Source organism: Sardina pilchardus, chromosome 4 (genome assembly GCF_963854185.1).
Source record: "Sardina pilchardus chromosome 4, fSarPil1.1, whole genome shotgun sequence".
In the NCBI taxonomy this organism is placed as follows: Eukaryota; Metazoa; Chordata; class Actinopteri; order Clupeiformes; family Clupeidae; genus Sardina; species Sardina pilchardus.
The window spans coordinates 16,596,922-16,619,929 of NC_084997.1; the positions used below are offsets into that span (position 1 = coordinate 16,596,922).

The window sequence follows — 23,008 nt, forward strand, 5'->3', positions numbered from 1 at the left end:
GGAACATCTGCAAAGTAGAGTTCTCCGCCTGCAGCCATTAACTTGATCAGAAAATCAATCACAGCAGAGAGATGGCGCTGAAAAGATGCCTTAAAAGCATGCGGTCCTCCTCCCACTGTCCGGTGTTTACTTCGTAAGCTTCATGCGCGCTGGGTAAGGACAGTCAATATTCAGGTCTCTGGGCTTTCATGTGTGTGCACAATAAATGATGGATAGGAATGTGGAACTGCCTTCATGCAATTCCTTAAACGCAACAGACTTTCACACTTAAAGATGCACTTCAGGCATTGATTAAAGGGGCATTCATATCAAGAACGATAACGATAACTATAAGCATAACGATAAAAACGCTCACACTGACCCACGATAAGAAGAGTCTCTCCTTGTGTTAATAAATTGTTCAAATGTGATGGGTTCAGATCGGCTGTTAGCTTTTTATCGTTCTCACAATCGGTCAGAAAGTGATCCCCAACGATATCGTTATTCATGTTGTTGTCATCATTCATATTAACAAGAGCGATATTTGTTTATAGTCATTGTTACAGTTTTCATTCTAAGTGTGAATGTCCCTTATCCCTCAAAAACTCAGCTCAGTTCCTAAAAGATAATATTCATTCTTTTGATCCTCATAAAAAATCCCTTTGTTGCTTTCAAATGGCTTGTACGCATATCTACTTCCTCTTCCTTATCTTCGATATGTGTCACCCCCTTACACCCCACACTGTACAAGCCCCCCCCCCCCCATCCTCCCCGATCTGTCCCAATCACAATGGCTATGGTTCTGGAAGTAATTTCCCATTCATTTTCTCCATTGACATTTTAAAAAAATCTGTTGATAATCCATTTATGTACCATTGGTGAATCATGACCATAAAACATTTCATTTTGAGCACAAAGACTAACAAAAATGACAAGCTGTTCTGATTCATCATTCTGAAACGTAAATTAGCCCACTGCCCATGAACACTATAAATACTTAGAAATGGCATTTACTGCGTTTTTCACTGCGTTTTAATGGGAATATATGTTGTAATTAAAAATACCTAATGGACAGGGTAAAGAAATATTTATTTTTGCTGGAGAGGGTGTTTGATTTTATCTGAAGGGAGATATGGGAAAGAAATGATCAAATAAATGAGCAGTGGTTTCATAAAATACAATTCTATACAACATGTGGATAATAGCAACTTGAAAGAAATAGCACCTTGGAAGACGTCTTCAAAGGCAGCCACACCTATAACATAAAAAAAAGTCTCCCACAAAAACCTCCTCTTAAAGCGTCTCTGGCCTGAAACCTGACAGATCTGTTGCAAGGCATTCTGGGAGGAGGAGAGGACGTGCGAGTGAGGCATCGAGCACAAATTTGTGACTCATGAGCTGCTGAGGGAGCCAGCTCTCGCTCTCTCTCTCTCTCTCTATTCCTCCCTCCCGCCGACTACAGACGAAGAGTCCCGTTTCTCCCCTTCAGCAGTGAGCTGCTGTGAAAGGGGGACTGGCAGGACGGACTCGCCTGAAATATAAACCAGCGACTTCAGAGGCTCCATATTTGCCTCTGGGAAACTCGAGGAATCCGGTGGCTTAGGACCAAAGAAATAGTTGGCAGCGATAAGACAGAGGTTGCGCTGTGTGGAACATGACTTAGCGGTCGCACTGGTGTAGCTCCTGTACAAAGGGCCCCATGTCGTGATACGTGGGGATTGGTGACTTACACTACTGCATAAATCATACCGTACCCTGTATTCTAGATAGACTATATCAATAAACTTACCCACAATTCACCCAGGCAATGGTTCCTTGCCCTTTGACAGCCTGCGCAACATCTGACAAAAGCTTGAGCTTGGAATCGCCAGATTTGTCTGTGAAGTTCAAACGAGCTTGGGTTAAAACAATGTTGTTTCTCCTTCACATACTAACAATAACATCACTAATTGATCACATGACTTTATTTACAGAGGCAATGTTGACCTATTGGCAATAACCAGTTTCACACAGAACTCTATACGATAGTCAAACTGCATTTCTAACTGTGCGTTCAGATCGAAACCGTCAAAAGCGTCAAGAGTGCCGGAAATCATTCATTTTCTATGGAGAGGTGGCCTTACCTACGTCAAACGCGTTCTAGGCGTGAGCGTGGCTTCATGGGCGTCACGGGCGTCAAAAAAAAGTTGAGCCTCAGTTAACTTTATGGTAATGAGCTATGACACGGTTCGGCGGCAACCAATCAGAATGTCGAACTCTCAGGATTGCTGCTTGTGGTTTGTTTGAATGTTTCACGTCATGGCTTTGACGCTTTTGGCGCTGAAATCAGCGTCGCGCTATGAGCTTCACTAGCGACTTTTACGCCTTTGACGGTTTCGGTCTGAATGCTAACACAGGCAAATCACTGCATAAAAAAACGAATCACTTGAACATCTCTGTCCTATATTTAGAACAGGGGCACCACCAATACTGTCTGTGGCTTTCTTCTCAGATCATGGTGATATATATATATATATATACTGTATATATATAATAAGGGCGATCTCAAATGGGCAATCTACAATCTCCCACACAGATGTTTTTTTTCTTCAAAAACAAAAAAAAAGGCCGGTTGACATTCTGCGCTGACAGACACTCATTCCAAACGCCTGGGTATTCCCTATGGAACCTCCAGCAGCCATGTCGACGTCAACACAGAGCTTCAGAGAGCAGGAAATTAAATGGAAAAGAGAAACATGCGCGAGGGGAAATGGATGGAAAAAAGAACAAATGAACGAACACACACACACACACACACACACACACACACACACACACACACACACACACACACACACACACACACACACACACACACACACACACACACACACACACACACACACACACACACACACACACACACACACACACACACACACACACACACACACACACACACACACACACACACACACACACACACACACACACACACACAGCTTGAGAGGATGAGCGAGCCGTGGCTAGGCCATCCATCAAAGCCGGCGTTCGATTTGTACCGAGCCTTATCCATTGACCTAACGCTGCTGAAATGGGCAGTGAATTATGAAACAAATAAATCTCCAGGTGGTGTGTGTATGTGTGTGTGTGTGTGTGTGTGTGTGGGGTGGGTGGGGGATTGTGTGGATTGAAGCTTTGAGGTGTCTTCCTCGGCTCAGAGAGAGAGAGAGAGAGAGAGAGAGAGAGAGAGAGAGAGAGAGAGAGAGAGAGAGAGAGAGAGAGAGAGAGAGAGAGAGAGAGAGAGAGAGAGAGAGAGAGAGAGAGAGAGAGAGAGAGAGAGTTATGTTTTATGAATGGCGTGGCGTGTGACGACGACGCGGCCCTTCGCTAACCGCAGTGTGATTTTCCTTGATAACCCAGCAGGGCGCCAGGGGTCTGATGTGGCTTGTAGGCTGGGCCGCGGTTTGGTTCGGTTCGGTTCGCCTGCGCACGTCCACAGCAACGCAAACAGTCTGAATAGACACGGCCAATTAGAACGGGCTCCCGCCATCGCTATGCCGACACGGAGGGGAATAAACGAAACCACAAGCTGCCACTGCAGAACAAGAACAGGGGCGAGCTTCGCATCGCATGCTCTTGGCTGAGTTAGGATGTTTCCCCGCTGCGCCATTCTAGATGTCAACAGTGCATTTCTGAGTGTTAAAAAAAAACAAAAAACACTTCAACCATTTGCTCTGCGGAGAGGGAGGGAAAAAATCCAATCTGTCAAAATGTGTTTATCTGCAAAGGTTCGCTCTGCATGTCGTCCATTTGTGAGACGATCACACACACACATAAACACACATAAACACACACAAACACAAACATTTGGACATCTATTTTGGACTCAACAACCTGGTGTTAACAGTGTGTCAGGGGGAAGGAAGGTCAAGTGTGTGTGTGTGTGTGTGTGTGTGTTTGTGTGTGTGTGTGTGTGTGTGTGTGTACCCACCAGATTTTGTATAGAGGACCAGGACATTGGTGCGTGTCCTGAGCAGCTTCTTAAAGTCCTTGTGGTCACTGACTTTCTCGATGAGCGGAGACACCTTCGCTGCTTGCAGTGTGGACACCAGGCAGAGCTGCCAGAAGGAAACAGGTGGGTGAGAAAGAGAGAGAGAAAGAGAGAAAGAAAGAGAGAGAAAGTGAGTGAGTGAGTGAGTGAGTGAAAGAAAGAAAGAAAGAAAGAAAGAAAGAAAGAGAGAAAGATGGAACACAGTTACATGGGTGTCATCTTCCATCATCACACCACACAAGCACCATAAAACACGAGACTGAAAGAGCGCATCGGTTTCGGGAGGAATTCAGACCAGTACAGTTTAAATCACAAGGGTTCTGCTGATACACTGCAGATGCAATTCTTTCTATCAATAAGGCAGATGCGAAAATATGACACGGCGAGATACATAATCAATACAAGACCTTTGCTTGGACTTGTGTTGTCTTTACAATATTGAGTGAATCCTTTAGCCTGACTTACTGAAGCTTGTACGCAGTGAAATACATGGCGCCGTCAAAAGCTCACTGACTATGTACACCAATTGATTTTGCCGAGCCAGCCGTTAGGGAATAATAGACCACAAATTGACCTTTTTAATAATGAACAAATTAGCTCTTACACAGAAATGGTGTGGGCGAAATGGACAGTATCACATCTGCATTACTGGATACAGTATCACACGACAGAATGTACTCCAGTTTAAACTTCCCCCTTCACGCAGATATGAAACTAGACGGGCACGGAGCCAACGTGCATGTGCAGACGTTAGAGGAAGGACAGACAAATAAAATCCCGGGAGTCACCCCTTAATTAGGACTGAGTCCAAAATCTAATGGGTTCCCCATTGACCCATGGTGAGCTGCTCTTCAAAGTTTCTTGAAAATCGGCCCCGGTAGTTTTTTGCATAATTCTGCTGAGAGATTACAGTCAAATACACAAACGGCAGCACAAATACAACAGCACCAGGAGCACAAAAACAGGAACTCGATTGCTCAAGCTAAACTTCCCCTGTGTCATGGTTACGTTTTTGGAGGATTGGTCGGGGTGGTGGTGTAGTCGGGTGTGGGGTGCTGGGAGAGAGGGAGGAAGGGACAGCCCAAAAAAAAGCTGCAACATTCCTGTACCCCTCAGCAGGCCCGTGGAGCGTGGAATCCGCTCAGAGGAGATAAGGGGGTGCCAGAGATAAAGAGGCCATCAGCGGGGGGGGGCAGCGAGGGCTGGTGTTGACACCGAACCTCTCGGCCTCACCTACCCATCAGCTGCATGGCTACGGAACCCCAGAGCCATGCTGGGATTACAGGAGCTCGTCCGGTCTAAGCTCGACTTAAAACGAATAGCTATCATGGACCCATAACCTTCCACCACCCTCCCAAAACCCCCTCGTTCCAACTGCCCTCTCCTCTCCGGGAGCTTGGCTGGGTTTAGATGCTGAAAATGACTAGTGCCTTGACACTCCCTCCTCCCAACTCACCCACTACTGTAAAAAAAAAGTGTCTGAGACGCACTGTTCTGTTCGCCCAGCCAGGCTAATTAAACGGCTCGCCTCACTGAGAAAACGGCAAGGACAGAAACTGTGAATCACGATTATTCTACAGCGGAATAGAAAAAAAAGAAAAGGGGGAAAAAAAATGAAATCACATCAGGAGGAAGCCAAGCATATGCTGGGGCTGAATGGGAGGGACGGTCAAGCGTGCGGTCATAATAATTTGACCGCTGACCACACATCCTCACCTGGGGAAACCAGGGGAGTGGGGGGGGGGGGGGGGGGGTGATGAAGGATGAATCACCAGTGCTGAGCAGCAAGAGTGAGAGACTGCCATTACTTGCTGTCTCTTACACCTTGGCTCACTGCTTGGTGTTAATAAAGGTGGCTGCTCCCCACTAAGATGTTGTTTTCCGCCCATAAACAACACAAAGAAAGAGAATGTGAATGTGTGTGTGTGTGTGTGTGTGTGTGAGTGTGAGAGTGTGTGAGTGAGAGAGAGAGAGAGAGAGAGAGAGAGAGAAGGAAAGCAAGTGAGTGACAGAGAGAGAGAGAGAGAAAAAGAGAGAAAGGGAGAGAAGGAAAGCGAGCGAGCGAGCGAGAGTGAGAGTGAGAGTGAGAGTGAGAGAGAGAGAGAGAGAGAGAGAGAGAGAGAGAGAGAGAGAGAGAGAGAGAGAGAGAGAGGGATAAAAGGGAGAGAGCAGGCGGGAGTGAAAAAGCGGCCGAATTTCATGAAATATTCCAACTGATTGATTCGATGCATGTGCCTGATCCTCTCCACACACTCTGTGAGGGGGTACTTCAGGAAAATCACATCAGAGCACCGAATTAAATTACAGAGACACGATAGAAAAGAGACAGAGAAGAGAGAGAGGAGAGAGACAGAGAAAGAGAGCGAGAGAGAGACAGAGAGAAGGAGAGCGAGAGTGAGACAGAGAGAGTGAGAGAGAGAGAGAAAGAGAGAGAGAGGAGAATAAGAAAGAGAGGAGAGAATAAGAGATAGAGAGCGAGAGAGAGAGTGAGAGAGAGAGAGAAAGAAAGAGAGAGGAGAATAAGAAAGAGAGGAGAGAATAAGAGATAGAGAGCGAGAGAGAGAGAGCAAGAGAGAGAGAGAGAGACAGAGAGAGAATGGAACCCCATCACCTGTCCACACCTTGGCAGAGCAGTGGAGGAGTAGCCAAGTAGCATTAATCACGCGCGGAGACGACGGCCCTCGGGGACGGTCCTCGGAGGTCCACACAAAGGTGACCAGTCAGGACTGATTAGGCCAAGGACACTCTGAGGCGCCGAGGCCACACCTGACCCCTGACCCCTGACCCCTGACCCCTGTGTGGCCGACTCGCGTTGTCTCACGCCAGCGTCACGCCCCGAGAGAGACGAGAGAGGACGGGGGCGGCAGGGAAAAATAAAGCGGCAGCACGCAACACACACACAGGAAAGTTCTCCACCTTTGACAGCAGGGCGTGTGTGTGTGTGTGTGTGTGTCCAAGGTCAGTAGCATGGCATGAAACTCAAGGTGTTTAGCTTTTAAGACCCTGCCAGGCGTTGTAGCTCACAGTGCATGCACGTGTGCGCACACACACACACACACACACACACACACACACACACACACACACACACACACACACACACACACACACACACACACACACACACACACACACACACACACACACACACACACACACACACACACACACACACACACACACACACACACACACACACACACACACACACACACACACACACACACACACACACACACACACACACACACACACACACACACACACACACACACACACACAAATGAGTTTAGCCTAAACTAGATAGGTGTCTCTTCCAATGCAGTACAAACAAGAGTGCACATTTCAGGCAGCTCTTGCTGCTTCACTCTCTGACACACAGAGACGGACAGACAGACAGACAAACACACACACACACACACAAACACACCGAATTGAAAGGCTTATAGCTGAGCTGGGGTAACACAGATGACATGCCTCTGTAAACCCTGAAGGCGCTAGACAGGGAGGAGAAAAGGTAGACTGCCTGAGACACATTCAGAGACAGACAGGCATGCAGGCAGGCAGGCAGGCGGTCCAAAAATGGCCTGCCGTTCTGTCCATTTGTGGACAGGAACTCTAGAGAGATGCTGCTATTGTGAGGAGGAGAAAAGAAAAAAGGGAGAGGGTTGGGGGGGTTGTGGGGGGTGGGTACTGCAGAGTCCATTCAGCACCCTAGTCTTTTTTTTTTGGTCCAGTCCACATCTCTTCACACGTATACAGTCGGAAAGAGGAAGGAGCGTTGGCCGCGCCGGAGAAAAACGAGGGCACGAACGACTAGCAATCATCACGGTCCCTACCTGTCACAAAAGCAGCCCCTTTTCAGCTTTCACCGTGCCACTGGGTTGAATGAGGGCATTATGCTAATAACACAGGAGCCTACACAAGGCTGCCCTTGTTGCGGTCATCCATTAAGGAGCCCTCATCAGGAGAGCACACACACTACTGTACGCTGCAGGTCGATGGGAGAGAGAGAGGCTTTCAAATGGGAGAGCGAGCGAGAGAGCACTGCTGTGTGTGTGTCCCGTGTCCCGCAACATTGCTTCTGACTGATAAACTGGTACAGCACCAACCTTGAGCAAATACAGCTACAGGACAATCAGCACGAAGGGCGGAGGAGGGGTCACTGAAGTTTAACGTCCACTGAAAGGCAGTGATAATACAGTATATATGCAGAGCAGACAGAGCAGAGGCACTGCAGAGGCTTTTGTCTGGATATATCTGGGAGTGTATACAAGATCATCTTTCCCTGCTATGTGCAGACGAGCTGCTTATTTTCTTAGTTCTACTGATTAACTAGAGAACAAACAGTCCTTTTACAAACACATACAACCAAAGAGTGCAAGAATGCATTGGCCATGAAAAAGACTCATTAAAAGAATATGCAGCGATGCTGTGTGAGAATTATATGCAGTAACTATACTATATAGACACAAATGAGTTCTAAAACTACAATATAATATCAAAAAATACAACATAAGACTAAAATAGAACTTGAGCGGTCTTGTGTGGACACACAACGTAGAGTAAACATGTAAATCCTATTCCGTGCCACTACCCCTCAACTGTAGTCTGGTTTTCACCATACTAAGATCAATCTTTTACGATTGAACAATGAACGTTAGTCTGGGGAGGCTGCACTTTGTTTCTACTGCACGCCGTGATCAATGGGCATCGTACGCAATTGGATAGTCCTTCAACCAATCAGACCAACTATCCGGTGTGTACAACTGCTGCTTCACGTCGCTTATGTTTCGTCATCGTCACGTCACCGGCCAATAGCGTGCCAGGAGAGTGTGGCCATTTCTGATTGGAGGCAAAGTTTCTGGCAGTAAACAGAGGAGATAGATCTGATGGTTTCCAGCCTGAGCTGCCGGGCGAAATTCAAATTCCACAGAAGTTCAAGCAGGGTTCACCCAGCCTACCTTAACTGTGCAGCGCTAAGGTGATGACACATGGGGGTTACTTGTTTAGCTATGTTGCTGGACAACCACATAACTGGTTCCATAATGTTCTGATTGTATGATCATGAAAATTTGCCTACTGATGACAATTCCCAAAAAAGAATGATAATATGCCAAAACAACGCACTGGAACGTTGCCTTCTATACTTACAATTTACATTTATTCATTTGGCAGACACGTTTATCCAAAGTGATTTACAGCGCTGGAATAACTTTTAAGCTATTCATATTTAAGCATTCCAATATCTAAGCAATGGAGGCACAACAGCAACAGAATAACATTTCAGCCTTTCAACATTTCAACTTTTAAACTACAGAGTTACAACTATAGCGCTAGAATAACTTTTAAACTACAGTGCAGAGGAAACTATAGCTAGGATTTACCACTGCATCTGTGACAACGAGTACTAGAGGATAGGAGTGCCTACATATTAAGTACTAGTCAAAGCATGGAGGAGGAGGAGGAGAAGTGTCAGATGAGGAGGTAGAGAGGGAAGAGAGGGAAGAGGAGTAGGAGGAGGGAGGAGGGGAAGAGTATGGTAAGTGCATATTAGGTGTTTGAGGTTGTCAGAAGCGGTAGGAGAGGAGGTATTCCTGGAAGAGTTGTGTCTTCAAGAGTTGTTTGAAGATGGAGAGGGTACCCCCCTGCTCTGATGGAACTTGGTAGATCGTTCCACCAACAATTCACCATCCACCATCAACTTTAGTTTGTGGTCTCTGACCTTGTAATTCTAGGAAACCATTGAATGTTCTGTGATCACTGTGACACTGATAGCATTGTGTCAAACATTACAAACAATATATGACTCGAGTCACACGTGACAGAGCACCTGGATGCCAGGTAGTAAAACACAGCTTTTAAAACAGGTATTCATTTAAGAAACAAAATCCTGCTTCTGCACATTACTGCACCAGAGAACCTGGTTTGCACAGTCTGTGGAGACCACCACAGCCACAAACGTCGACAGGTTTCCTCGCCAAAGTAGCTTTCTGCATAAGTTGCTTCACTTCAATGTTGTTTGTACAAGCAGAGGAGATTTGGGGAGCAACTAATGCATAAATGCAAATGGATTGCAAATGGGTTAGAAAAAAACCCCCTACGGATTAGCACTCCAAGCCCTTGCGGTGTGAAGGTACCCTTCTCTGTCGTTCTGCTTTGGAAAACGATTCTCCTCTAGCTCTCCATTCAGACACAGAGCAGATGCTCTCATTCATGTGTGTCATGTTACGTGATGATGGAGCCTGCAGCTCGCCGAGCGAAAAAAAAAGAGGGAGGCCCGCGCTGGAAAGACGCAAACATCTGAGACTGCACGCATCGCTGTTTGCCCTCGTCATTTTCTCCGGCTCGTCTGCCTTAAGAGTCGGCTGTGAAATGGAATCATTTTCTCCCACGTTTTTTTTTTTTTTTTTTTAAAGGGTTTTCTTCTGGATCGCAACAGCGTTGCACATTTTCAGAGACAACCAAATGCATGAATGGGCCTTTGCTAGTCTGCCCCAGCTGGCACAGTCATCCATTCAGCTCTCTGTTTTAACCACAGAGGCTTATAGAGTTGAGGACATGACCCCAATAGATATTTTCAGGGGGGACCATTCTGGCAGTGCCCAGTGATAGGTACTGAGGTCTTCCCTACTTTGTTTTTTTTCGATTGTCTATATCCCTCTTTGAACTCTACAACTCAGATACTGTAAATTTGAAGGCCTTCCATGGTGCTTTTCACAGACTGTTAAAACCGCCACCTTTGTATGCCTAAGTCCCTAAGACTCCATGTGGATTGACCTTCAGAGACAGGGAACACCTGATCTAAAGAGAATATGAGAGAGCACTCCTATCGTATCAAGGTCACATCTAGACATGACCTTCATGCTGTTGGCTTGAGAAACAAGACATTGTGTAAAATGAGTGAATCATCATCAGCCTTAATAAACAGCGTCATGCTGAGGTTCCGCCACACGTCCTCCCCTCCCCACGCCGGTGACAAATCAGCATAATAGAAACCATGCCATCTTCAGTTATAGGCCACCACACTGAATCAGCACTTCTGCGCCAGCTTTTGTGGAATGGGCCCAATCATTTGCCTGATTAATGAGCCGACTATACAGACCCTACTGTAGTTAATGTGTGTGTGTGTGTGTGTGTGTGTGTGTGTGTTGGGGAGGGGGGCGGGTGCCGTACCACCAATAACTGTCCATCACTGCAACCTGACCATTGATATGATGAGCTCTCAAAGCACAGAGAAGGACCGGGCGGTGGCAATGGCCACACATTAGCCCTGCCTCAACTGAGCGTGACTGATGCGAGCAGGGAGGGCAAGTGGACACAGTGCACCTGGAATAAAGAGCGCTGGGTGCTCGTAGCCAAGACACACTGAGGCGGAGCAGAGAGCTCTTACAGCTGCCATGGTGGGGTGGCCCCAGAATGGGCCGCCCTGGTGGTCGCAGTTGTGGTGGCTATGTGGCAGGGCAGAGCAGAGCAGAGCAGAGGAGAGGAGAGGAGAGGAGGGGTGGGTGTTTGTGGGGGCTGTCTCTCTGAGATTAAGAGATTTGAGGAATTGCTCTGACAGGCAGGGTTGCCAGGAGGTGGGCTGTGCAGATGGCCTCTGCATGACAGAATGGCCCACTCTCTAAAACCCTCTCAGACCCAACACACCGTGGCCACTTCCTCAGCACCCTTGAGAATCCACCTTTGTTTGCCTTGTCATGTCAAAACAGGATGTGGAACAGGAAAGGTCCCAGAGAGCTAGATCTGACTGACGTGGCACTACAGCTACAATAGTCCCTGCTTAATTTGATACACTGCAAATACTGTGTCAGGAGAGCTAGATTAGCTAGCTGGTCGACTGAGGACAACGCTGTTGAAAACAGCAGCCAGTGGCTCTCTTGAGGACGTCACATAACCCATGTTAGTCATTCCTCTCTTTCAGTTTAGAGAAGTGAAAAGAGAGAAATGTTAATTCATTTATTGTAAACGCAGGTTTCTGAATATTACTACTACCACTACTACAAAAAAACAACATTTTTGACCACGCCTACCAAAAAGGTTTCGCTCAAGACCTACGAAAGGTCTAAGTAATTGGATACATTTCTGGAAGCATCACTGGACACACTGTAGCAATCTCATCCCTGTCACAAGATCATGGGCCAGTGAGTGGACGTGCGCGTTCCACTCAAGTCTGCCTTTTCCCGAGGCAAAATGCATGAAGCTCAACGTTCGACACAATCCAGGTGTGAAATGCACGTCCTTAAATCCAACACCGTTATTATTTTCGCCCAACGTAGCCTACACGTTCCAACTAGCCCTCTCTGTACAGGGCGAGTTAAGAAGTCGTCGGAGGAGCTCGAGAGGCAACTGACGACACAATAATGACACTCGTTAGCTTACTACATAGGCCTATTATTATTTCTCCAGACATATTGAACAAAAAATACAGGTGAACGGCAAGAGTGATGCAATCATGTTTCGATGGATGTTGATACGCCAACTTCGGTTTCAAATGATCAATGATCTGTCCTTCTCTGACTGTCAACTTTACCTTTCAGAAAAAGGCTACGTTGCGAGTAGGATGATTATCAGAAAACCCATTGCCATGTGGTTGCATGTAACAGGGTGGTATACCAAAGTATTGCAATAAGAACTGGCGACTTACCAGCAAAACGAGAATATACATCTCGAGATCTCTCATCCGTCTCTCGTGGCGGGTCCAAGAAGCCATGATACCGCTGCCACGTCTGGCTGCGCAGGCGCAATTCCTATCCCAGTGATTCCAAAGAAGGTCGGAAACGTTCCTGGGAAATGTAGTCACCTAGAGAATATATTAGCAAATTGCAACCATGGAACTACAGTCATAGTTACAGCTATGTATTTAACTACACACTATAATGCTAATGCTGATGCTTATTTTTGTTGAGAATAAAAACAATGTATATTTATACATAAATATAATAAAATTAGGCCTCTAGTCTTTCAGTGGGTAGATTCGTTGGCTTCTCATACACACTTGTTGCGATGCGATTTATATGCATTCCTCAACAAACTTGAAGCTCTGATTTGAAGGCGATGGTGCCAACAGCCTTTTTACAGGTTTACAAACCTTAGACCGTCCACTATCTCCTGGAAGCTATAGCGCTACCTGGTGCCACCACCTGGAGAGGTGCAACAGGGCTGAATATTGATAACACAGCTTTCTCAAATTGTCGACACCCCCCCCCCCCCCCATCCCCCCTTTCTGTGAATGACCAACTATTTCCAAGGGCAATGCCTTGATTGGCGACTCTTCTCTTGACGTTCCTATAAGGCTATTTTTCATGTAGTGGAACTCTGTCAGATATTATTTACTCGGTTTTCAGTGTGCATCTGGAATCTCGTTTTCTGACTCAGTGAAGCTGTAAAATGACTGTGACAATGATCTCTTTTTCTTTTTCTAAGATAAAAAGGTTGCCCGTTTTTTTTTTTTCTACCCAATGTTAAGGATGGTCTCATAAAACTTCTCTTGAGAGGAAATAAAGAGCGCAAATAGTTAATTAATTGCTCTGGCACCTCATACAAGATCAAAATGGGCGAGTCCATCTTGACAGATAGATGGGTGTTAGTTAAGTTCACGCAATAAACATTTCGAAACAACACGATTTTACAACAGAAAAAGGGATGAACTCCAAAGAATCTCCGTAGATCCAAAGTTATCAAAACGATTTCTTTGGACCGCGTCGAAATAACTCTAGTTTAACGTGATATGTTTTTTGAACCCCCCTATTTGCGTCAGTTGCAGGTAGTCTTGTAGTGGTTTCATCTGGTGAAGAGCGCACAGTTACCAGCTGCAGGTCGTCCTGTTCGAAGCCTAGACACAACCGGGATACATCACTACAGCGGATAGGACCGAAATCTCTTTATTTTCAGTGCATCTCAGTTACAAATTGTAGGACAAACCAACGCAAGGAAAGGTAAGTGCCAGGTTCCGTTTTATACTATTAATGTACACACCAATCCTTACATATCGTCACGTCTTGGGAACAGGAGACTTCAGTGAACTTTTTATGTATCCTCAGTCACTGTCTGTCAAAGTATTCCCCGCACATCTTAAACGGATATATCAAGACAATTAACGGCAATCAATTGTAACTTCAGGCATCTCGAGTCATGGAAAGTATTGCTTAATATTGATATTAATATAAAGGCTATTTTTAACAAAATACAGCACATTCACGTGCATGAGTAGGAGCTCGGAATCCTGATAACCTCCGCAAGGATGGTTAATAGCCTAGCTGAAAATGCATGCGTAAAAGTAACGTTGCGTTAATGGCATATGTAGATTTATATTATCAAGTGTAGCCTATGTCGACATGCCCCTAGAGCAGAAATTAGTCTTCAGTGACAGGAACAGGGGATTTGCTTGTATCTCGTTTATTACATTAGATGTGTCTACATATCTAACGACAAAGACAGCATGCTGGCGAAAGATGTTTTATTCCTACGGATGCAGCTTTACTTGCCACTCACGTATCTTCCTGGGATCAGAATGGTTTTGGGGGGCTCAGGAACCGTAACATTGTCACGATCCAAAGGCTGTCAAGTTAGTTTATTTTATTTTTTTAAATTTATTTTGTGGACTAGAGTAGGCTACTACTTATTCGTTTTATTCCATGACATGTTGAAGTGGTCTGTGCATGTTTTGGTACTGATTTGTGTAACGTATTTTGTTTACCATTGTTGGTCACTGGTTATTTTTTTTATTCAGGATCATGCTCCACGTTGATTTCTGTGACATACACTATCAAATGACTTTATGTTTCGCAAAAATCTGATTATTATTTATTTATAAAGGACGTCATTTGTATTGGCCGCAAGTGAAACTCTGCGTTATGGTTGTCACTGAACGCTCTTGACAGACGTTCCGACTTATTGTTTTCTAGAGCATTACGAAGATCACGCTGTGTATTTTGAAATGTACATAATGTTGCCTGAAGAGCAATAGCGTTTGCCTACACTATATATATTCAAACCTTTTCGCGCAAATTAGCGCAGTACAAAATATGTTATTGTGTTCATTTTAGCAAGTGAGGGAGACTGATCGTACCTAGCGGGTAGCTGTTGGCTCTACAGCGGACAAAGGTTCGTATGCAATGTAGAAAATAACTGAAAAGAGTTTAATTGAAATCGAGACGGTGAAATACGCATAGTTTTACTGTGGCTTACATTTTCAGTAGTGGCTACCACATTTCGCAAGACCTCACAGGGTTGCGATGGTTGCACAGAAGCTTTTCGAGTAATTGTCCCTCAATTGGTGAGAAGAAGAAAGGTGTTGCCTCAGTGCAACCTAGTCTAACGCGGTCCTGTGCTACGTGCATCAACTACGAACGAGTGACATATTCTTTTCAACCCGTTAGTTTACATCTTACTTATTTGTTGCATACCTTCTTTATAGTTCTCTAAACGGGTTCGCAAAACCTTTCTGAAATAAAAGTTGAAAAGGAAGACAGGCTGGATATTTCAACCTAATTGTCAACTGTCTCTCCAGTCAATGTCAGTAGAGGGCAGAAACGAGCAGCCATGTGCGCGATGTAAGATTTTTTGAAAAATAAATCATTCATAATTTACAGGTGTAGGAACTTAAACCAATTTTGGAACATTGATTGCGCAGTGTGAGTTGCAAGGGTGTCTCTTATCGCCATTCCGTACTCTGTCTGTGCCATTCATAAGTAAACGTTTTATAAATACGTCTCTGCTGAGACAATCCGCACAGTGTTTTCTTGTAAAAACGCAGTGTCTTGGACAGTCGACTGGACTGTCCGCGCTTGCTGATGGATTGTTTTTCAGCCTGTCTTCGGTGGGACAGCCAGCACATCTGTTCTGGCAAAATGAGAGGCAGCTGCATCGATATATTGTCATTGTGTTGGGCTTGCTTGATGCATGCGTCTCCTCGTTTTGGTGAGCACACACAAACATTCGTCTGACACTGTTGGCCGTTCTGTATTCTTGTCGTCACAGTATTTTGTTACCCTTGAGAACAGCTGAATGGACGATTCGGAAACGACTGAAGAATCCACATCTGGCTTAATAATGAACGAGTTTTAAAGTGGAACTGTTTTTGCTTGTTACATGTCCCAGGAAACATTAATAGGCCCTACAAGACGTGGAGAAAACATTTCTCAAACTAAGAAAATCTTTCTTTCTCTTTTTCTCTCTCTGCTAAGCAAATTATCATCAACATTAGGTTGTAGATGCTCTTCTGTGAAATCATCCACCTGAATATCATTGTTTTGCTGCCATCACCTTTAGATTTATATATTTTTTCACTGTACATCTACACTTCTCAATCTCCCATGTGAAAGACTGCACCAGGCCGAGAAAGTGGCAACTGTATAGAGACAGAGTTGCTCCTTGCACCTCTCATAAGCTGCGCACTCTGTAATTCGGCTCATCCAATTCTTTTACTTTTCATTTTCAAGTGAATGGAATTAGTACTGTATCTCAAACCAGTGATTGTTGTTGGCAAGAGTTCCCACCCAACAGGCACCAACGACCTGTCGTGCCAAATGGCACCTGGACAATTTATCACTCTACCGTGATGCAGCCCTTGGGCATCTGCCTGTGTGCCGGCTTCTTATTGTGTGTCCCCGACCCGTATAGTCAGTGTGAATAGACACACATAGGCCTACATATTTTCATTCTGACTCATTTCTCAAAGAGACTTGTCCCAGCCACACGTTTTTTGGTGAAATGTGATAAGGACAGTGTCTGGAGTCCATTGTGTGTGTGTGTGTGTGTGTGTGTACCCGCGGCTCTGCTTGAACACCTCTCGCAGCTAGAGTGCTCATTTGTCTGTGAGTTCTGTCATGCTTGTCTCCCGCAACAAATGTGTCTATTAATATTCATATATCACCCCCCCCCCCCCACACACACACACACAGACTAGTCAATTCAAGTGTTTGCCCAGGATGCAGAGGCCTTCCTTTCAAAAGGATAAAAGGTTTTCATCTTTAATGAACTTATGAGGGCTCTTGACAGAGAGGAGGGCAGAGCGCGAGCACAGCACAGTTAGGGGTTTGTCCGAGCGCAAACGTGAAGGACCGCCTCGTCTGGACAAGGGATGACGGAACCTGTTGGGCGCCATAGTAACAGGAGTGGAATACGAGTGGGTGGGGGCAGGGGGGGGGGGGGTGCGATGGCGATGGAAGCGGCTCCGTCAACCGCATCTGATATCTGCATAAATTATTTCTATTCATTAATAAGTTGAGGCTAGTAATGACTCTTTGGCCCTCATCAAAGTTTCAATGGTGCATATTTAAGACGTGCCATCTGAATTATTTCTAATGTGGTGGCGTCGATTGAGAGGAGACTGAGGAGAATAAAAGTTTTATGGAAGGGAATTGGAGCTATATCGTGGAGCTGATATTACCATATGGACAGAAAGGACTGGGGGGGGGGGGGGATAAAGGTGCCCAGGATGCAGTATTTCTGACTGAGTTGGATGGGCTCGGTATCACGGAAGATAAGGCGCTCTAAAGATCCATTGCACACGTTTGGACCACTGCCTGGATATCTAGATAAAGATCCCCCTACACAAGCTGTAAAAGTTTTCAGCGATTTCAATGTTGTGTTTCTTGTGCCCAAACTCCAAACTTAGACAGACAGCTTGAAGTGTAACTTTAAATCATTATGATGAAGCCTGGAACTTGAAAGTGTCTTGAAATTCTCCCCTAATTGAGCAGTGTCATCAAAAACATCATCAATTCTGCTTAAATAAAATATACAGTAGAAGATCGAATTGCAATCACAACTGCACTCTTAAAGACTGAAAGCTTTATTAAAAAAAAAGGTTCGACTTGCTTCTCCTGATAAGAGCAGTGGCCTTCTAGTTGTCAGCAGGTAACTGTTCAGCTTACCAAAGGTAGAGGCTAATGACTAATTATACAGGTTAAAGAGTCAGTAATCACAGTGCCAGCTCAGGTGTACTCTTTCAGACCTTGTGCCCCGCTGCTGTAGAGTGCGGTCTGTTGCTAACAACATCAGATCCTCTCCTCCACCCTCAAAATGAGATGTTTATTTGTTTGTTTTTCGCATCAATTTGGCACAATTTTCAAATTTGTGATCATCTAATTAATGTGATCACTCATTAGTGATCCTCTAACTGACTGAACAATGCGTCAGCCAAACCTGATTTGTTTTTCATGGTCTCCATCTTCTGTCTGTGAGTTTGAGTCTGTGCTATAGACATTCTCGCACTCTTGGGGCCTTCAGTTAAGGCCTCAGCCATATTGTGCATGCCGTCACATGTCAAAGAGAAAATTCGCTTTGTTCTCGCTCTCTTTTTTTCTTCTCTTTTTCTTCCTCTCCGACACCTTTCCTTTCTTTTCCTTTCCTCGGAGTGTGTTTTGTATTCCGTACTCCCTGTGCTTTGGGTGAAATGCTTTAGCAAAAGTGTCTTGTTGTGGCCCTGAGCATTCCAAGAAACAGCAGGCCGTTCTGCCGGCCGGCCGGTCGGTCCAGGCTGAGCTCGAGCAGCACAATGACGGACGCCCTGAAAGCCTCTGCTAGGCAGTGACTGGCACTGACGTGCCTCCCTCGGGTGAGAACAACACGGCCGGACTGTGTGTGTGTGTGTGTGTGTGTGTGTGTGTGTGTGTGTGTGTGTGTGTTGGTGGTGGTTCAGGCTTGTGTGAAGGAGCGCTGCCATGAAAAGCAGGCCCAGGTTTATATACAAATGATAATTAGGTGGCGCTCAGCACTTGGAGAGCAAGGTTAACCTCATGTCACCTCAAGACCTTAAAGTGTCTGATGACGACGGTAAGGGCATGTGCTTGTGGCACTGAGTGTGTTCTGATCATTTAAATCAACTCCACTAGTCCTGACTGCTGATCATCATTTGCGTACTCTACATGACTCTCTGAAAAAGTTGCTCTGCGCTCTGTAAGTTGCATAGCAACCTGCATAGCAACCTGCGCATTTTCTCATTTCAGTAGCAATCTCTTTTCGTGTTTTTTTTTTCTTTTTAAAACTTTACAAGATGAAATGGACTGCGTCAAGAAGCCAAAGTGGAATACTGGTGCAGTGTGTGGCAGAGGACTTGGAAACATCAGCCCACTTATTTTCTGATGGCCTACTCGGAGAAAATGGCTCTAAATGCACTTCTCACTCTGACATTAGTTTTGCCCTGCCACTTGGATTGCTTTTCGGTCTCTAGAAAGGTTACTGTGACTTTTTTTTTTGCTGTTATACTGTGTGAGGTATGTTTCACTCAGTGAATGGGAATAGCTGGGGGAGTTTGCCCTCGCGTCCACAATGCAATCGGAAGAATAGAAGCAGATGAGTTGGGGATGTCCTCTCCTGCCCTCTGTCAGACTGTGAAAGCTCACTGAAAATTAAGTGGGATGGATGCTAATGAATTAATGTCTTTCAGACACTCATGCATTGACACTGTTCATTGTTTGTTTTTTTTTCTTTCTTTCTTTTCTTTTTTTTTTTTTGACTGTGCTGCTGGCCGCGTCTGGCTTTTTGGTTGTCAGTCTGAAACCTGGTCCTCCTGACGGGCGACTGCACGGCTCTGTGGCTGTGAAAGGGGATCCAGCGATATGGTCGGGCCACCCTCCACTGTCTGCAAGTCTAATTAATACCTAATGTGATTGACTGGAGCTCAGTTTGTGGCCAGGGCCTGTCTAATCATGCTGTTTGCTGTTTGTAACGCATATCACTACTGATAACCCTGGGCTAAAATATTGGACCAAAGAAATTCGTTTAAAGACTGTGTGTGTGTGTGTGTGTGTGTGTGTGTGTGTGTGTGTGTGTGTGTGTGTGTGTGTGTGTGTGTGTGTGTGTGTGTGTGTGTGTGTGTGTGTGTGTGTGTGTGTGTGTGTGTGTGTGTGTGTGTGTGTGTGTGTGTGTGTGTGTGTGTGTGTGTGTGTGTGTGTGTGTGTGTGTGTGTGTGTGTGTGCGTGCTGAAAGCATCTACTGCCAATGCCATCCCTCACAATTGTGGTCCACAAAAATACTTTGTGCACTTGAAGGCAAATAATCTATTTTAATTTAAACATTATTTTTCACGGTTCTTATTTTTGTTTTTGTCTCTGGCCCCTGCTGTATTCACCCCCACCCTGTCAAATCCAAAAGGAGGGAGTGTGGCTGCATGTTAGTGGACGTGAAGGCATGCGCCCTTTCTCTCCCTCGGTGCTCTGTTCAGGGAAACAAGGCTTCAATAAGGAGAAAGAGAGAGTGGGGAAGAGAAAGAGAGAGTGGGGGAGAGAAAGAGAGGGAAAGGGGGGTGGGGGGCGGGGGACCAGAATGCTCCCACAGTTGATTTGGCCATTGTGGGGGGAGGAACACTATTTCTATTGATGGTATTGACGGTGAAGCCCCCCAAAAGCTGAAGAAGGGGGCCCTTTCAGAGCAGTGGGGCGAGCCCTACAAAACTATGGGAGATGGGTGTTAAAGCTTTTGTGGGGTGCGGTGGGAACATTGTCCACGCTTTGGTGATTTAATACCTTCAGGTCCCGGGGCTCGGACTATCTCCGCTGGCAAAGTGAGCTGCCAAAGCCCGTCCCGTCGTGATCTAAGGGGCTTCAGGTTTACGCTCGCATCGCCATATAACAAGTGCGCTGCATAGGGGGAAATGATATACAATCCTCCACGACAAGTCTCTTCCATTTGCCTGCGGTGTTTAGTCATAAAAATCTGCTTTGAAGCCTCTGCCCTGTGTGGCCACACACCTGCATTTGCTGATGGGATTTTTTTTTTTATTCCTGATGGTAGAGCCCTCTTGTCCCTGGCCATGTTAAGTTTGGGCTGAACAGTCATTATTTTCTAGTCAAGCAAGGCAGCCGAAGTGGTTTACCCTTGTGATGCAAACCGAGTGTAAACAGGCATGCCCATAAAAGGAGTATAGCTCCACCTCCAGGGCCTTGCTAACGGACGAGTTCAATTTAAAGTTAATGTGGCCTTATACACTGCCACGGTGAGTGGCAAAAGTAACTTCTCATCGTGGCCCAGCTTTAATTTCTTAGTCCTTATAGCCTCTTCATTTACTAGGAGATTTAATAATTGATGGAGGCTATGAAGGCTATGTCACCCCACCCCCACCCAAAAAAAGCCCACCACAAAAAACGGTGCAAGTGCCTTGGTGGCATCAGGGGAGGAGGGAGATGTGCTGTGGAATGCAGAGGAGATGGAATGAGGTTGGAATGCGTTGGAGGGTAAAGCATGCCTTCATTATCGACTCCTGAGATCGAGTTTCTGGAAATAAAGGTGAACCTTGTTGGGGCCATTTTCTTCTCGCTGGTTTCTTCCCACCTGATTTCTCTGTGCATGGCGCAAGATTGAGCGCTGCAATATCTGTGTGTGTGTGTGTGTGTGTGTGTGTGTGTGTGTGTGTGTGTGTGTGTGTGTGTGTGTGTGTGTGTGTGTGTGTGTGTGTGTGTGTGTGTGTGTGTGTGTGTGTGTGTGTGTGTGTGTGTGTGTGTGTGTGTGTGTGTGTGTGTGTGTGTGTGTGTGTGTGTGTGTGTGTGTGTGTGTGTGTGTGTGTGTGTGTGTGTGTGTGTGTGTGTGTTCAGAATTTATCTGATGGAACAGCTAATCCGTTCAGATCGGTTTTCAGTAGACTGGATGTATTCATCGCGAAATGGGAAGCAGCCGGCTCCCTCTCTCAAGAGCACCAACCATCATTAAGGCTGAAGAATAATATCTTCAAACATGATCAAGGATCTAAAATGAGTTAGAGTGTAGTCATTTGATGTGAACTAAAAGCAATCTAAGATATTTTATAGTCATTATTCAGACAAATTGGATCCAATTTTAGCAGCGTTATTGGGGGCATAGTCCTCCGATAACATCTGGGCGTACTGTTTTCTCAGGCAGAGAGGATCGCTTGCTAGCACATTTTTCTTCATCTGCATTCATTTCTGAGAAGCCGGGGTTTGGTTTTTTTCTGGATTCTTGGAAATGAATGCTAGGGACCGAAGGAATGCTAAGTAGACGGATCTAACGACTGCCATTCATAAATAATGCATAAGTAAGCCAAACCTATGTCACACATACACACTTTCTCCCTAAACACGCCCTTGGGAGTAGTGTAAAGAGCACACATCACATGCAGTGAGAGTAGTCTCTCTCCTGTGCGTGTGGAGATCTAAGTATGGAGATGATGATGGCCGGCCCGCATGAATGGGGAAACATGCCCCTTAGACAAATAAATTATTCTTTGCAAGCAAGGCTTCATGGCGAGAGTAGCCACAGCTGGCATATTAAAAGATGGAACAAAAGACGACTTCAAGGCCTGGAGAGAAATTATTGAACGCACAAGGGTCGCGAAGAAGACAAGAAGAATTGCACTTATTTTGGATGCTGCCCCGAAAGAGTCTTTCCTTTCTTCTTTTTTAAAAAAAAAAAATAATTGTTAAATCTTGAATGCATGCATGTCAATTGCTAGCTGTGAGCAGATATGTCGATAAAACCTTTTCAGTTGCATTCACACGTTTCATTACAAACTGCACCCACCCCAGCCCACCCACATTGATTCCATTTATATCAAATCCATAAGTGGTGAGACCATAATTGCTTTTTGCATTCTTAGCGCAGCTCAATCACTGGGACCACTTGTATTGAATTTGATGCTAAAATAACACAAGGCTACTTGACAAAAAGTCTTTGTGCATCTTACAAGCAATAGCAAGGCAGTGGCATTGAAAGAGAATATTGGGTACTTTAGCTGAACAAGAAGGACTGCTGCAGCAACACAAAAAAAGCTACAGACCACCATACAGATGGCAGCAATCCTTGAGTTGTGATGGTTATTTGTTTTTGACTGCTTCGTTGAGATTCCCCCATATGGGAAGTTTGTTGGGTTGGGGGATGAATGCCTTGGACCTTTTAGTCACAGTACAGCAGAAGCTGATTTAAAGTGAAGTTTTGTTTGAAATGTAGTTCTAACAATGGAAGGAGTGCCGGAGTAAGACATTTTGTGTAAAAGTACTCATGGAGTAGCCTAGAAATCTAGACGCACCCTAGCGGCCA

At 45.4% G+C, this 23,008-nt stretch overlaps 2 protein-coding genes across 2 annotated transcripts in view; one reads left to right on the plus strand and one right to left on the minus strand.

Moving 5' to 3' along the window:
- The window catches only part of pdia5 (protein disulfide isomerase family A, member 5), a 47,494-nt gene extending 34,715 nt beyond the window's left edge, over nucleotides 1-12,779 (minus strand). The window contains exons 1-3 of the mRNA XM_062534375.1: nucleotides 12,660-12,779; nucleotides 3,953-4,079; nucleotides 1,769-1,856 (exon numbers count right to left, since the gene is read on the minus strand). Coding sequence (XP_062390359.1) covers nucleotides 1,769-1,856; nucleotides 3,953-4,079; nucleotides 12,660-12,725 — 281 coding nt within the window. The 5' untranslated portion in view covers nucleotides 12,726-12,779. The remainder of the gene's footprint in view (nucleotides 1-1,768; nucleotides 1,857-3,952; nucleotides 4,080-12,659) is intronic.
- Nucleotides 12,780-13,656: 877 nt separating this feature from the next.
- Nucleotides 13,657-23,008, plus strand: part of sema5ba (sema domain, seven thrombospondin repeats (type 1 and type 1-like), transmembrane domain (TM) and short cytoplasmic domain, (semaphorin) 5Ba) — a 131,739-nt gene continuing 122,387 nt past the window's right edge. The window contains 1 exon segment of the mRNA XM_062534376.1: nucleotides 13,657-13,950. The gene's annotated coding sequence lies outside the window, so the exon portion shown is untranslated.